At 40.0% G+C, this 12,820-nt stretch overlaps 1 protein-coding gene across 1 annotated transcript in view; it reads right to left on the bottom strand.

The window, feature by feature from the left end:
• Nucleotides 1-12,537, bottom strand: part of CDIN1 (CDAN1 interacting nuclease 1) — a 216,172-nt gene extending 203,635 nt beyond the window's left edge. The window contains 1 exon segment of the mRNA XM_036296651.1: nt 12,244-12,537. Coding sequence (XP_036152544.1) covers nt 12,244-12,344 — 101 coding nt within the window. The 5' untranslated portion in view covers nt 12,345-12,537.
• Between the last annotated feature and the right edge of the window lie 283 nt (nt 12,538-12,820).

The following is a 12,820-nucleotide window of genomic DNA, read 5'->3' as shown; positions in this document are numbered from 1 at the left end:
CCTCCTCTTTCTCTAAAAATCAATAACAAATTTTAATAAATAAGTTAACTTTCTCAGTTAAGAAATGAGGTTTGTGAGCTATGTGTTACAGCTAGGCTGTAAGAGTCTGTGGGGTTTGTAATACTCTACAATGAAGAATCTCTCTCTTATTCCCAGTCCATTTACTATCTTAGCTAAATGGGGCTTGAAGTGCAAGTTAATTTCAAATTTTATTAGCTCTCCCTACCAATATTCTCAGCAAAGACAAATAGTAGGGTAACACACTTTAAGCAAAAGATGATATGGCTTGAAAGAGTTGTAGATAAAAACAAAATATTGAAAAACATGATTTTCAGTCTAATTTCATCTGCAATTATAGGAAGATGCAGTTAAACAACACTGAACCCTCCCAGATCTCACCCACACAGAAGGTCACCTACGAAGAGCACACAAGTCTTGGACACCATCTCATAAGTTAAAGAATCTCGGGAGGCTAAGGTGTGGCACAGGCATGAGCGACAAACACAGGGGTTTCACCCTGCATTTCTATTTATACTGAAGCTGGAGTTGGGTACCCACAGCATTCCTACACTAAACATACCCAGCTCTATTTGAGAGGAATCACAAATATTCATGACAAACAGTAATTCATAAACTTGCTGAGTGTATATCTGAATCTTTCATATCACCAGGCTGACTAGGCGAGCAGCAAGCAAACAGCTGGGAAGTGAGCTTAACCAAACACCTGCATCCCAAAGCTGACAGACCTTCCACCCTATATAGTGCTAGCTGCATGTTTGGGGATTTTCAACAATCTTGAGTGATAACCCTTGTAAATATCAAGTTGGCCATGTCTCCTATTTCCTAAAACAGGGTTAAACAGAAGATCAGAGTTTACAACTCATCCTTTCTTGGCCCTGAGGAAAGGACAGATCTCAACAATAACAATTTTAAATTAAAAATGAATATGAGTTGGGGGCTGGGGGACATGGTGACAATGCACAGCGTATTTTAAATCTCCATCTTCTATATATCACTGCGTGCAGGACAGCCTCAGAGAGACTGGGATTCATACAGAATTGCCCTAATTAGCAGGGGTGTTGTTTGGTCAGGGAAAGACTCCGTGTTCACATATTTGCCTGAGCAACAATATCAAGACCCATGAACCCATCTTACTTTCTCTTCTACTTGTATGGCTTGCTTTGCTGCAAAATATCTATTCCCAGGGTCCTAACGTTATTACTCTAAGTTTAATAATTGTTAAACATTTTTAGCAGCTGAATCTCAATATTTAAAATGCATAAAAGAAATAAGTCCTGCCGAAACCGGTTTGGCTCAGTGGATAGAGCGTCGGCCTGCGGACTGAAAGGTCCCAGGTTCGATTCCGGTCAAGGGCATGTATCTGGGTTGCGGGCATATCCCCAGTAGGAGATATGCAGGAGGCAGCTGATCGATGTTTCTAACTCTCTATCTCTCTCCCTTCCTCTCTGTAAAAAATCAATAAAATATATTTTAAAAAAAAAAAAAAAGAAAGAAAGAAGTCCTGGGATATTTTAACATTCTGTTATCTCAACGAGACTTCAGGTATTTGTCAGGTCACAATGTGAACACCCATTAGATTTAAAACAAACAAACAAACAAAAAAAAACCCCAAACTTTATTTGCTACCTTGAAGCCAGAAGGCACATAAAGATCCCCCTTTAGGCCGAAGCCGGTTTGGCTCAGTGGATAGAGCGTCGGCCTGCAGACTGAAGGGTCCCGGGTTCGATTCCGGTCAGGGGCATGTACCTGGGTTGCGGACACATCCCCAGTGGGAGGTGTGCAGGAGGCAGCTGATCGATGTTTCTCTCTCATCGATGTTTCTGGCTCTCTATCCCTCTCCCTTCCTCTCTGTGGAAAATCAATGAAATATATTAAAAAAAAAAAAAAAGATCCCCCTTTAGCCAAGGGATAGCACTTGAAAAAAGTGACACTCTCAAACATGTCACTGTTCTTTGGCATGAAGGAAGCTTTGCGTTACGAGGAAGAATGATCAACTCTTAGCATATGTGTTATCAAGATGCCTCCCTGAAAGGTAGGGCTGGAAAGAAAGATGAAAGAAAAGTAGAGGCAGGCATGTAGTTCCCCAAAGAGGCCAGGAAAAGGCTTGATTTATGACAGGCCTTGTGCCATCTTTACTACATGAGGCACAGATTGCTCCATGGGCCAAACATGCTGGATCCAGCTGTCTATTCTGTTCCCATAAGAAATGGAGACATTCAGTTAGAAGCTGTACCCCACACCTTTAGTGTGTCCCCTGTATACCAGCTCACTGTATAAGCAGTTTGACAGCAGAAAGGGACAAGAAGAAAGATATCTTGAATCAGGCATTTGAAATAATTTCCCTTCAAGAAAAAGAAAACTGAAAATAAAATAAAGGAAAATTTATTCTTTACCCATCTCCCATATGATTTTCATACCGGTACAGGACTTTTATATATTAAGGTCACTTTTCATATTGGTTGTTTTGTTTTTAAGGACACTTCAACCAATATGGCAAAACTGCACAAAATGTGTAATAAAAACATACAGTGAATTTAGTCAAAATTTGTGGAAAGTCAAATAATAAAATATTATTACCCTATATATCTATTGGACATTTTTCTCCTAGGGAATTAAATAATTCCTCTTTATTGTACCAGCATACATTTTGATGTGGGTTATTACTTAATAGACTAAAGTTTGATGCCTGAATATAGACTTAAAATGAAGTCAATAATTTAATTGTGTGTGAGGAAAAGTTTCCCTCACACTAAGAAGAAATATAGTCAGCATGTATGTGGGTCCTTCTTGTGATAACGTTACATGCAGCTTTCCTCAAACACTGTACTCCTTGCAAGAACTCAAGCTCATCTCACTTTTGCAACTATGCAAATCCAAGGGAGCACAGATATCTGATAAAAGCTAAGCAGCAATTTTAGAAAGTGAAGGCACCATCTCACCAAATAACAAAATAACCTTCAAGAGTCTTCAAAGCTAGGCTACAGTGCAGCAACTAAAATAAAAATCTAAAATGTTACGGAATGAAAAAATCACATTTGTAAAGATAAAGTAATGGAAATATATGAAATAACCATATTATTTTCTTAGACCAATTTTTAGAACAATTTCTTTTCCAATTTGTACTAATGACTAATAGAGAAAACTCATACACATACACACACACACACACACACACACACACTTCCTGAGTATCTGAATATTATTTTGAAAGTCATGTAAAATAATTTTATTTCTTTGGCAAAATCACCAAAATAATTTTCAGTTCAATAAAACACTGACATTTCTCCCCCTTACAAATTATTCTCTCATTATTTGGAACACAGGTCCACCAAAATATTGTCAAAGTATAGGAAATTGACCACAAATTGAAAGAACAAGGCCAATGGAATAACCTTCCAATTTAAGTAAATCAAGCCCTACAGCATTAATTATACACTGCAATGTGCTACTACGATTCTTAAAAATTAGTGAATCTAGGTTTTAAAAACTGGATTTATATATAACTATGAAAGATTTAAGGCAAGTTTCGAATATCTGAGCCAATTCAACTAATGATCAAGCCTATGTGTTCACGGCCACACAATCAACTGATCCACATAAATATGTATTTTCTACAAATCTATGGGCTTTCATTTCAAAGCAAAATTTTGTTTTATACGTTTCAAAAGTTTTCTACTCAGATATTTCTTCTACTATAGGCCATATACTACTAGTAAATTCCAAAGGTAATCAGATTTACCCTCCATTAACTACTTCTGAGGACCTTTACACTAGCTAAGTGTTTTTACACGCCTGACTTCATTTAATCCTCACCACAGCCTTAAGAACAGTTTGAATCCTGCTTCCTTCTACTTCCTAGCTCTGGAGCTTCATCCCTCCTTTTACAGAGGAGGCAACTGTGACTCAGATAAAAAGAGGCAGTGCCAAGTCACTTTCTAAGAACAAATTGTTAAAGGAAGCAAAAACAATGGTATAAAGTCGCCCTATGGGAAAAGTGGACTGACTTAAAAATGCACTATAGGGGCGGGCGGGGGGGGGGGGGGGGAGGGGAGGGAAGGAGGGATGCATTGTTCAAAAAAGAAAAACTGTAGCCAATGGCAGCACCAAATTAAACTCAGCCACACTAAATAAATGTAAAAATTAAATAAAATTGTTGTGCATGTCCCAAGCCCGTCCCTTAGCTACTCCACTCCCAACCAGACTGGACCCCTAGGTCTATCACCAAGAACCAAGAACCATTAAGTTCAACACTGGCAAAGATACAGAAAAGCCAGCCTTAACTCCAGTTCTCAGGTTGAGGTAGGTGGAGATCTCAAGAAAATGAATCATGTATATTGGCCTAAGCACAGAGAGTCCAACCAAATGAGTTTTTAACTACTACTTTTGAGATTTCTCTAGGATCAGCCTCATATGAGTGAATGGTAGCCTATGTTGTGATCCAAGAGTGTGAAAACAGTAGATGTTAAGGGCAGTGACAGAAAATCATGCTTAGAAATGTGGAAGGCACCATTAAAAAAGAACTAAGCCAGAATCCCTAAGGGAAAAGATATAGCAATAGGGTAAAGACACTTATTTGCTTAGAGATTTATGGTGTCAAGAGTTTGATTTATGACTTATAAGTAAAGGCATAAAGAGCAACCAAATAGCTAGTGTATGGAAAGGGAACTCAGGGAAAAATCAAACTTGTGCCAAAGAGCTTAGTTCACCAACAAAAGAATTCCCAACAAAGGTATATCTCCACTAAGAACCCCACTTAACTAACCATATTGGATCTAACTTTTCAACAAATCCTTTGGGTTCTAACATTCTATGATTTTAATAATTTATAGCTCTTGGATGTATCTTAAACTCTTCCCTTAGACTGTAATTATTCAAAATTAATTACTATATCATTCTACCTATCTGATTTCTAAATAAAATACCCAAATAGTGCCACAAACATAGTGAGCACACAGTGCATTATTATAGACCAACTCCTATAAGAGATGGTTAAACTGCACGTACCAGTAAAAATCATAGACTGACTAGAGGATGGATTGTTTTACATAAAAAGGTGATAGTGGATGATATTAGTTGAAAAGCATTCCAGTGGGAGAAATAGAAAATCACCATTAGGCAAAACCCAGTAATAACTGCTTTGTGCAAACACCACTGATGGATGCTAAAATCATGAGGGAAAGTGTGATGTGAGAAAAAGGATATTTGCATAATTCTGAAGGATATCTCTTACAAAGTACAAGGGAGAAACTTGGCAGGCACCACACCTTAACCAAGTGAATAACGTTAACTTCGCCAGTAGTAAGACATATGAAGACATGAACCCTATGATAGGATGCACTGAGAAGGGCACCATATCACTTCGGGGCTAATCTTGCCAAAAATGTTTAGACTTAATCTATTCATGAGAAAACAGCAAACACAAACTTAGGGGTGTTCTACAAAACTACTGAACAGTGCTCTTCAAAAGTGTCAAGATCATAAAAGACAAGATAATAGTTTAAAAAAAAGTCACAGATTAAAGGTGACTAAGAAAACATTACAATTAAATCTAATGCATGATCCTGGAACAGTGGATCCTGGAATAGAGCAAGGTCATTAGTGAAAAACAAACAAAAAAACAACATTCAAAAAAGGCCTATAAATTAATAAACTGTATTGCATAAAAATTAATTTTTTGATTTTGACAATTATACTATAGCTATGTAATATATTAACATTATGGCAAGCAGAGTGAAAGGTATATAGAAATTCTTGTAATATATCTTCAACTTTTCTGTAAGTTTAAAATTATTTCATTTTATATATATATATATATATATAGAGAGAGAGAGAGAGAGAGAGAGAGAGAGAGAGAAGGAGAGATAGGTGAAGAGCTCAAGGAAATGAACCAAATGTATTGGCTTAAGCACAGAAAGCCTAGCCAAATTAGTTTTTAAATACTCCTTTTGAGGTTTCTCTAGGAACAGTAACCTTCCTATATAATAAAACCCTAATATGCAAATCGACCAACCAGTGGAACAACTGGTCACTATAATGAGCACTGACCACCATGTGGCAGACGCTCAACTCAGGAGCTGCCCCCAGTTGGGCATCTGCCATCTCCCCCCACCCCCTGCCAGAGGGACGCTACCAGCAGTGGCGATCGGGGGGGGGGGGGGGAGCTGGCAGGCAAGTGCCCCACCAGTCACCTCCTGCAAAGCAGCAGTCAGGCATCCGACCCTTCCCGCCCTCATGCACGAATTTTGTGCACCAAGCCTCTAGTTTATATATACATATGTATATATAAAAACAAATACATATGTAGTGTTTAGGCAGTAAAATACAATCTGATAAGTAACAATTGATTGGGCTGAGTGCTTTGACCTGAATAAGAAGGTCCAGAAAATAATTTGAGAGATGCAAATCAATGACTATGTCCTCAGCAAGTACTTAAATACAGTATGTCCTATATTCTTGGGGGCAAATATCCCACTACTGTAAAATTGCAGAACAGAAGAGAATAGAATAAAGGTGAATTTAGGAGTTGTGAGATATCAGATATCACAAAGTCCTATCCCTTCATGTCAACTTGGAGAATTCTGAGACCACAGAAGCTAAGGGATTGCCTAGGTTCAGTGCACTGACTTAGAAAGACAAACTTGTAATTTCAGTGGAAACAAAGAAACCATGGAGGAATGATACTAGAGCAGCTGTGGGCAAACTACGGCCCGCGGGCCGGATCCAGCCCGTTTGAAATGAATAAAACTATTGAAAAAAAAGACCGTACCCTTTTATGTAATGATGTTTACTTTGAATTTATATTAGTTCACACAAACACTCCATCCATGCTTTTGTTCCGGCCCTCCGGTCCAGTTTAAGAACCCATTGTGGCCCTCGAGTCAAAAAGTTTGCCCACCCCTGGACTAGAGAGTGGAAGCCATCATATAAAATAAAAATTAAGCTGGGAGGAAAATTTATCTCTGAGCATATGCTACAATAAATTTCAGCTAGAAAGATGAAAGGATTAACAATAAGAAAGAAAGGCATAAAGAACCTAGAAGAAAATTTAAGTGAAAGATTTCTTTTTCATATCATAGGACAGAAAAGGAACTTGCTCAGCATAAAAGAAAAAATGAGAAAAAAAAACACATAAATTTAAAGTTAAGCATTTTCAAAATAGAACAATTACCAAAAGCAAACAACAGAAAATATCTGCAAAAAATATCCTATATAATAAAGAGGCGATATGCAAATTAACCCTCATACCCTCACAAGATGGCTGCCTAGGACCAGGCCAGCAGGGGGGTCAGTGGGGGACGACCAAACGACTGAACAAGCAGGCTGCATGGGGTGACCAGGCCGGCAGGGAGGCCGTGAGAGGCGACCAAGCTGGCGGGGTGGGGGGCAGTTGGGAGTGACCAGGCTGGTGGGGGGGGCAGTTAGGGGTGAACAGGCCAGTGGGGGGGTGCAGTTGGGGGTGGCCAGGCCAGCAGGGGGGCAGTTGGGGAAGATTAGGCCGGTGGGGAGGCAGTTGGTGGCAACCAGGCCAGCATGGGGGTGCAGTTAGGGGGACCAGGCCAGCAGAGGGGGGCAGCAGGGGGCAACCAGGCTGGCAGCGGGGGGAGTAAGGAATGACCAGAAGGGATGACCAGGCCGGCGGGGGTGGGGAGGCAGTTAGGAGTGACCAGGCCGTCAGGGAGGGGGCAGTTGGGGGCAACCTGGCTATCAGCGGGGGGCAGTGAGGGGAGATCAGGCCGGCAGGGGGGGGGGGCAGTTAGGGGCTATCAGGCAGGCAGGCAGGTGAGCGGTTAGGAGCCAGCAGTCTAGGATTGTGAGAGGGATGTCCGACTGCCAGTAGCTGGACATCCCCCAAGGGGTCCCGGATTAGGGAGAGTGCAGGCTGGGCTGAGGGGAGCCCCCCCATGTACGAATTTCATGCACCGTGCCTCTAGTGAACATATAAAGGATCAACATCCTTAACATATGCAGATCAATGAACAATAAACAATACTAGCAAACTTCAATACAAAATTAGGCAAAGGACACGAGGCAGGTAATTCAAGGAGAAAACTAAATGGTAAATAAACAGTTGAGAAAACATACAATGTATTATAATAAAAATGCAAATTACAAGATGTCATTCTTGATCCATCATGTTAAAAATTAAATAATGACTCTCTTCAATGTTTGCAAAATTGTAAAGATATATATTCCCATGCCCTACTGGTAAAAGGATTAATACAATCTTTTTTATAGTAAATTGTCAATACACATCAGAATTCTTCAAAACATAAATACCTTTGATTTAAAATAGGTAGTGGTTGTCAAAGTGTGGTCAGTGAATTCCTGGAGTCCCTGAGACTGTCTCAGGGGTCTATAAGGGCAAAATTACCTTTACAGAAATAGTAAGACATGATTTGCCTTTTCCCTGTGTGGTATGTGCAATGATAATGCAAAAACAATGGCGGGTAAAGTTGCCAGCTCCTGAGTACAAATCAAGGCCGGGCACAACTGTCCTAGGAGTCACTGTATTCTTCACAGTCACATACTTGCAGGAAACAAAAAGGCAGTTTTACTTTGGAACATCTTCAAATTCACTTATTAATACTCAACTTTTGAATACACATCTTTTTAACATTTTATATGAGCACATAAGAAGTAAATACAAAGCACGGGTACTGCATACAGAAGTCTGATGGTTGTCTCAAGGAAAAGCACTTTATGCTTGTTTGAGAGCCGAACTAGCTGCTTTTTCCATGAAACACCATTCTTTCTGGATTAAATGATGGACAGAGTATGATTATTCAGATTTGGGTATCTGGCAGACATTTTCTCAAAAATAAACAACGTGAGCCTGTCACTTCAAGAAAAACAAGTGATAATATTTGTTACCAATGATAAAATTTGAGCTTTCCAGGGAAAATTCAAATATTGGAAAATTCTGTATCCATCACCATAAGCTTGACAGCTTCACATCTTACAGATTTTTCTGATGAGATCAGGGAAGATATTAACAAATGTGATTGCTTTCGATGCTATATAATGAAAGGTGGCAACATCTGGGAGACCTGTATAACTCACAACCTACATTTTGCAAGTGAACAATGCATGATGATAAAAGTCATGCATAGGTAAAAGATCCACTCAGAGTTCATGACAGGCCAATGGACTGTAATATAACAGAGTGGAAAGGGCCAATATACAGCTTCACATTCCACATTGCAATTAACCTTTAAGAAAATACCACTTGTTGGGTTTTATGTAGCAACAAAAATATCCACAATTATCAGAAAAGCCGATTAGATTACTCTTCCCTTTCCAACTACATATCTAATTGAGGCCAGAGTTTCTTCATATTCTGTAGTCAAAACAACATATCAGAGCAGGTTGAAGGCAGAAGCAGATATCTTCCTTCTATTAAGGCAACATTTAAAAATTTTGCAAAAGTATAAAATGGCCATTTTCCCACTACTTTTCGAAATGATGGTTGTTAATCGAGTATGTTAAACATAACATGTTAACAAAAACAAGTAACATGTAATGGCTTTATTAGTTAATTTTTAAATAAATTAATCAGTAAATTTTCTTAAATTTCTCAGATTTAATTTATATTTTGGTAAATATCAATAGATATAACCAATATAAATAAATGTTCTTTTTCCGAGTGTAAAGAGATCTGCAGACTAAAAGTTTGAAAACTACTGATATGGTCATTCCCAATTTCTGGTAATCTAAAGTAAGAAAATAAGCAGACTTGGCATTATATACGTACAAAAATAATATTAAAAAATTAGAGGATAAAAAAACCTCTTGATATCCAACAATAAGAAAATGGATGGTACATTGATATTGATTATTTGGAACACATTGTGAAGACTTTTTGAAGATAAGGAATGCTCACCATATGTTAATTGAGAAAAGCAAGGTCTATAAAGTATATCAGCAGAGACAGTACTATAGTGTGAAAAAAAGACTAGAAGGAAATAGATAAAATGTTAACAAAAAATTTCTGGGCTACAGTATTATAAAGACTTTTTTTATTTTCTTTCTTTCTTTCTTTTTTTTTTACTGCGCATGTCCTACTTTTAAAATCAGAAAAATTAAAATTTTAGCAACTTTTAAAAACATTTTAGCACTTTGATTTTTTTAAGAACTTAACATATGTGAATGTCACCAAAAACAATTGCTGCTGTTATTCTTAATAATATTGAAACTAATCAAGGCAGCTTACTATAGAATTCTGAACTGAAAATTATGAAACCTGTACTCAAGACAGTGTTTAGCCATTAAACATCTCTGCTATGTTTGACAAGTCACTTAACCTCTTTGAACCACCAGAAATTATCTTTCAGGTCCATACCTGACCAACTCTATCAAATCTAAAGATTGTGCAAGTCCTTTGCAAGAAACATCTAAAGTAAAACAGCGCTTGGTGAACACAAATACAGTGACCATATGATGTTATAGAACTGTGCACCTGAAACCTGTATAATTCTATTAACCCATGTCACCCCAATACATTCAACAAAAAGAAAAGAAAAATAAATAAACATAAAATAAAGTCAAACAGTGCTGCAGTGAAGCCAAGTCCAAAATCACACTCTTTATAAAATTTCCACCCATGCTGCTAAATGGCTCTTTAATTTCTTCTGCTGATTAGTGCAGCCTCTGTAAATAGTTTCCAGTGGAAGAGTTTGTGATTCCCCAAGTGGTATTTTGAAGAAGTGAAAAGTATTGGGGCATATTATAAATAAAAGGGGGTTGGAGGGACATAAGAGAATAACCAAGACAGCCTGGTGCCCCAAACGAAGAGAGTCCTTCATAAGTGTACTTCCTACGTGCATAAAAGTATGGGAAGGCTACCTCTATGGAGAGGACAAACCATTTGCTATGGAAAAAGAAAAAGAATGAGTGAGAAGGAGAAGAGGGAGGGGAAAAAAAAGAAAAGCAAGACTATAGTTATAATATAAGTACATGAGAGAAGAATATCTAAATGTATGTCCTATTTTAAAACTATACAAAAATATCTACCTATTCCCTTAGCTGATGAGCCTTCACCCATTCACTGCTCATTGGCAGAGTTGGCAACAGTTAAAGACAGATCATTAAATTCCAATTCATCAGTTTTGTTCCTGGTTAGCAAGTCTGATAAAAAAAAAAATCTTAGACTATAAAAGGATAAATCTTGCCTTAAATTAATTATGGATAATTTTAGAAAGAGATCCCTTCATTTTACAGATTAGGAAAACTGAGTCCTTCAAAAAACTGAGATCATAAGACTTTCAACTTATGCTCCAATTGTCCTTTATTAATACCAATTACCCAATAATCTTTCTTCAAGAAAATACTTCTATGGTGATGTCTGTTGAAGCACTGCACATCAAGGACAGGGACGTCCTCCATTGGGGGCTACAGTGCTCAGTACCACAACACAAAATGGTACAAGTTGGAATTTGGTTTTGAGATCAAAGGAAAGGAAACAAGCATTTTAATCTTTTAATATGTCACAAATATAATAACCGGCTTTGTCCTGGACTGGTTCTTTGTGTAATGTCTGGGCCTCAGTTTGCACATCTTTAAAATGAGGAAATCTATACTTCCTAAAGTCCTTCCTTAGAAAGTTGGATAATCCTAAAATCACTAAAAATCAATAAATAAAATGTGTTTTGGGGAGAAGGGAAGTATGACATATACTTAAAACGTGTACACATATGGTTGTTCAAATGGCCAACCTTGAGCCAAGAGTGGAATCTCCAGGGTACGGCCTCTCTGGCTGGCTTGCGGACACTCCAGGGCCCTTCATTACATTAGAGAGCCAGCATCACACAGGAGGCCCTTCTGGCCTGTGCCCCCCAGTTTGTTTCCAGGGGCCAATTGAAAAGGGTCCTCCATGTCCTCCTTTTGAATCTACAACTGGTATTTCCACTTCAAGGGGGTGGTCCTGCCTCCTGTCCTTCATCCCCAGTATCTGTCAATTAACCACTAGTCATTTTATGGAGCACCTCCTATGTGCACCCATCACGAAGCACAGACCAAGTTTTCAGTGCACAACTGCTAACTTGAATTTAACTGATGCATCCAGGAAGACTCTCCTGAAGAAGGCGGGTGAAAGAAGACACCTCCTTCCCCACCCTGATCTCCTAGCACTGACAGGAGTGACACGTGGTTCCCGAGGGCTGGCGTGGCCGCCGGGCACAGCTGCAGCCGGCAAAGGGCGGCGAGCGGGGAGAGGTGGGCACTTACCTGGGGAACCTCTGCTTCAGCTTCCTCAGGCTCTGCCTGGTGGGAGGCACAGACACTAGGCACTGGGCTATCTCGTCGTACTGGGCTTTAGTCAGTATCATGTTGGGCCAGTGTCTGGGAAGTGGCGGGACAAGTAAAAAAACACCCTGGGCTCCAGCCTCGGTGCCGGAGGGACGAGGGGTGGGCACACAGGGGCACGGCGCGGGGCCCCCCACTTCCCTAGCGGGCCCCCCAGCCCTCCACCCTCCGAGGAACAGCCTAGGCTTCACCCGCAGCGCCGTGGCGGCGGGGGCGGGCTTTAGATCCGCTTGCCCGGCCCGCGCTTTCTGGGCAGCCGCAGTGGGCCCAGCCGAAGGCAACGCCGCCATGTCAGTTAAGGGCAAACCAATCAGGAAGCAGCGACCCCGGCGGAGGCGGAGCCTAAGCCTCCGCGAGCAGGTATCCCGGCAGCGACCACCTGGGATCCATCTGGGACTGCCCGGGCGCTCACCCCGCGGGTTGCCAACCTCAGTCCGGGCTCACAGACCCGGCAGCGAGGCAGGGCACGTGGGGCCTGCGATCCCTAAGCTTGAGCCCG

The sequence above is a fragment of the Myotis myotis genome, unplaced genomic scaffold, assembly GCF_014108235.1.
Source record: "Myotis myotis isolate mMyoMyo1 unplaced genomic scaffold, mMyoMyo1.p scaffold_m19_p_1, whole genome shotgun sequence".
NCBI classification, from domain to species: Eukaryota; Metazoa; Chordata; class Mammalia; order Chiroptera; family Vespertilionidae; genus Myotis; species Myotis myotis.
The sequence above is the reverse complement of the archived record's forward strand: the minus strand, read 5'-3'. Positions and strand labels throughout refer to the sequence as shown.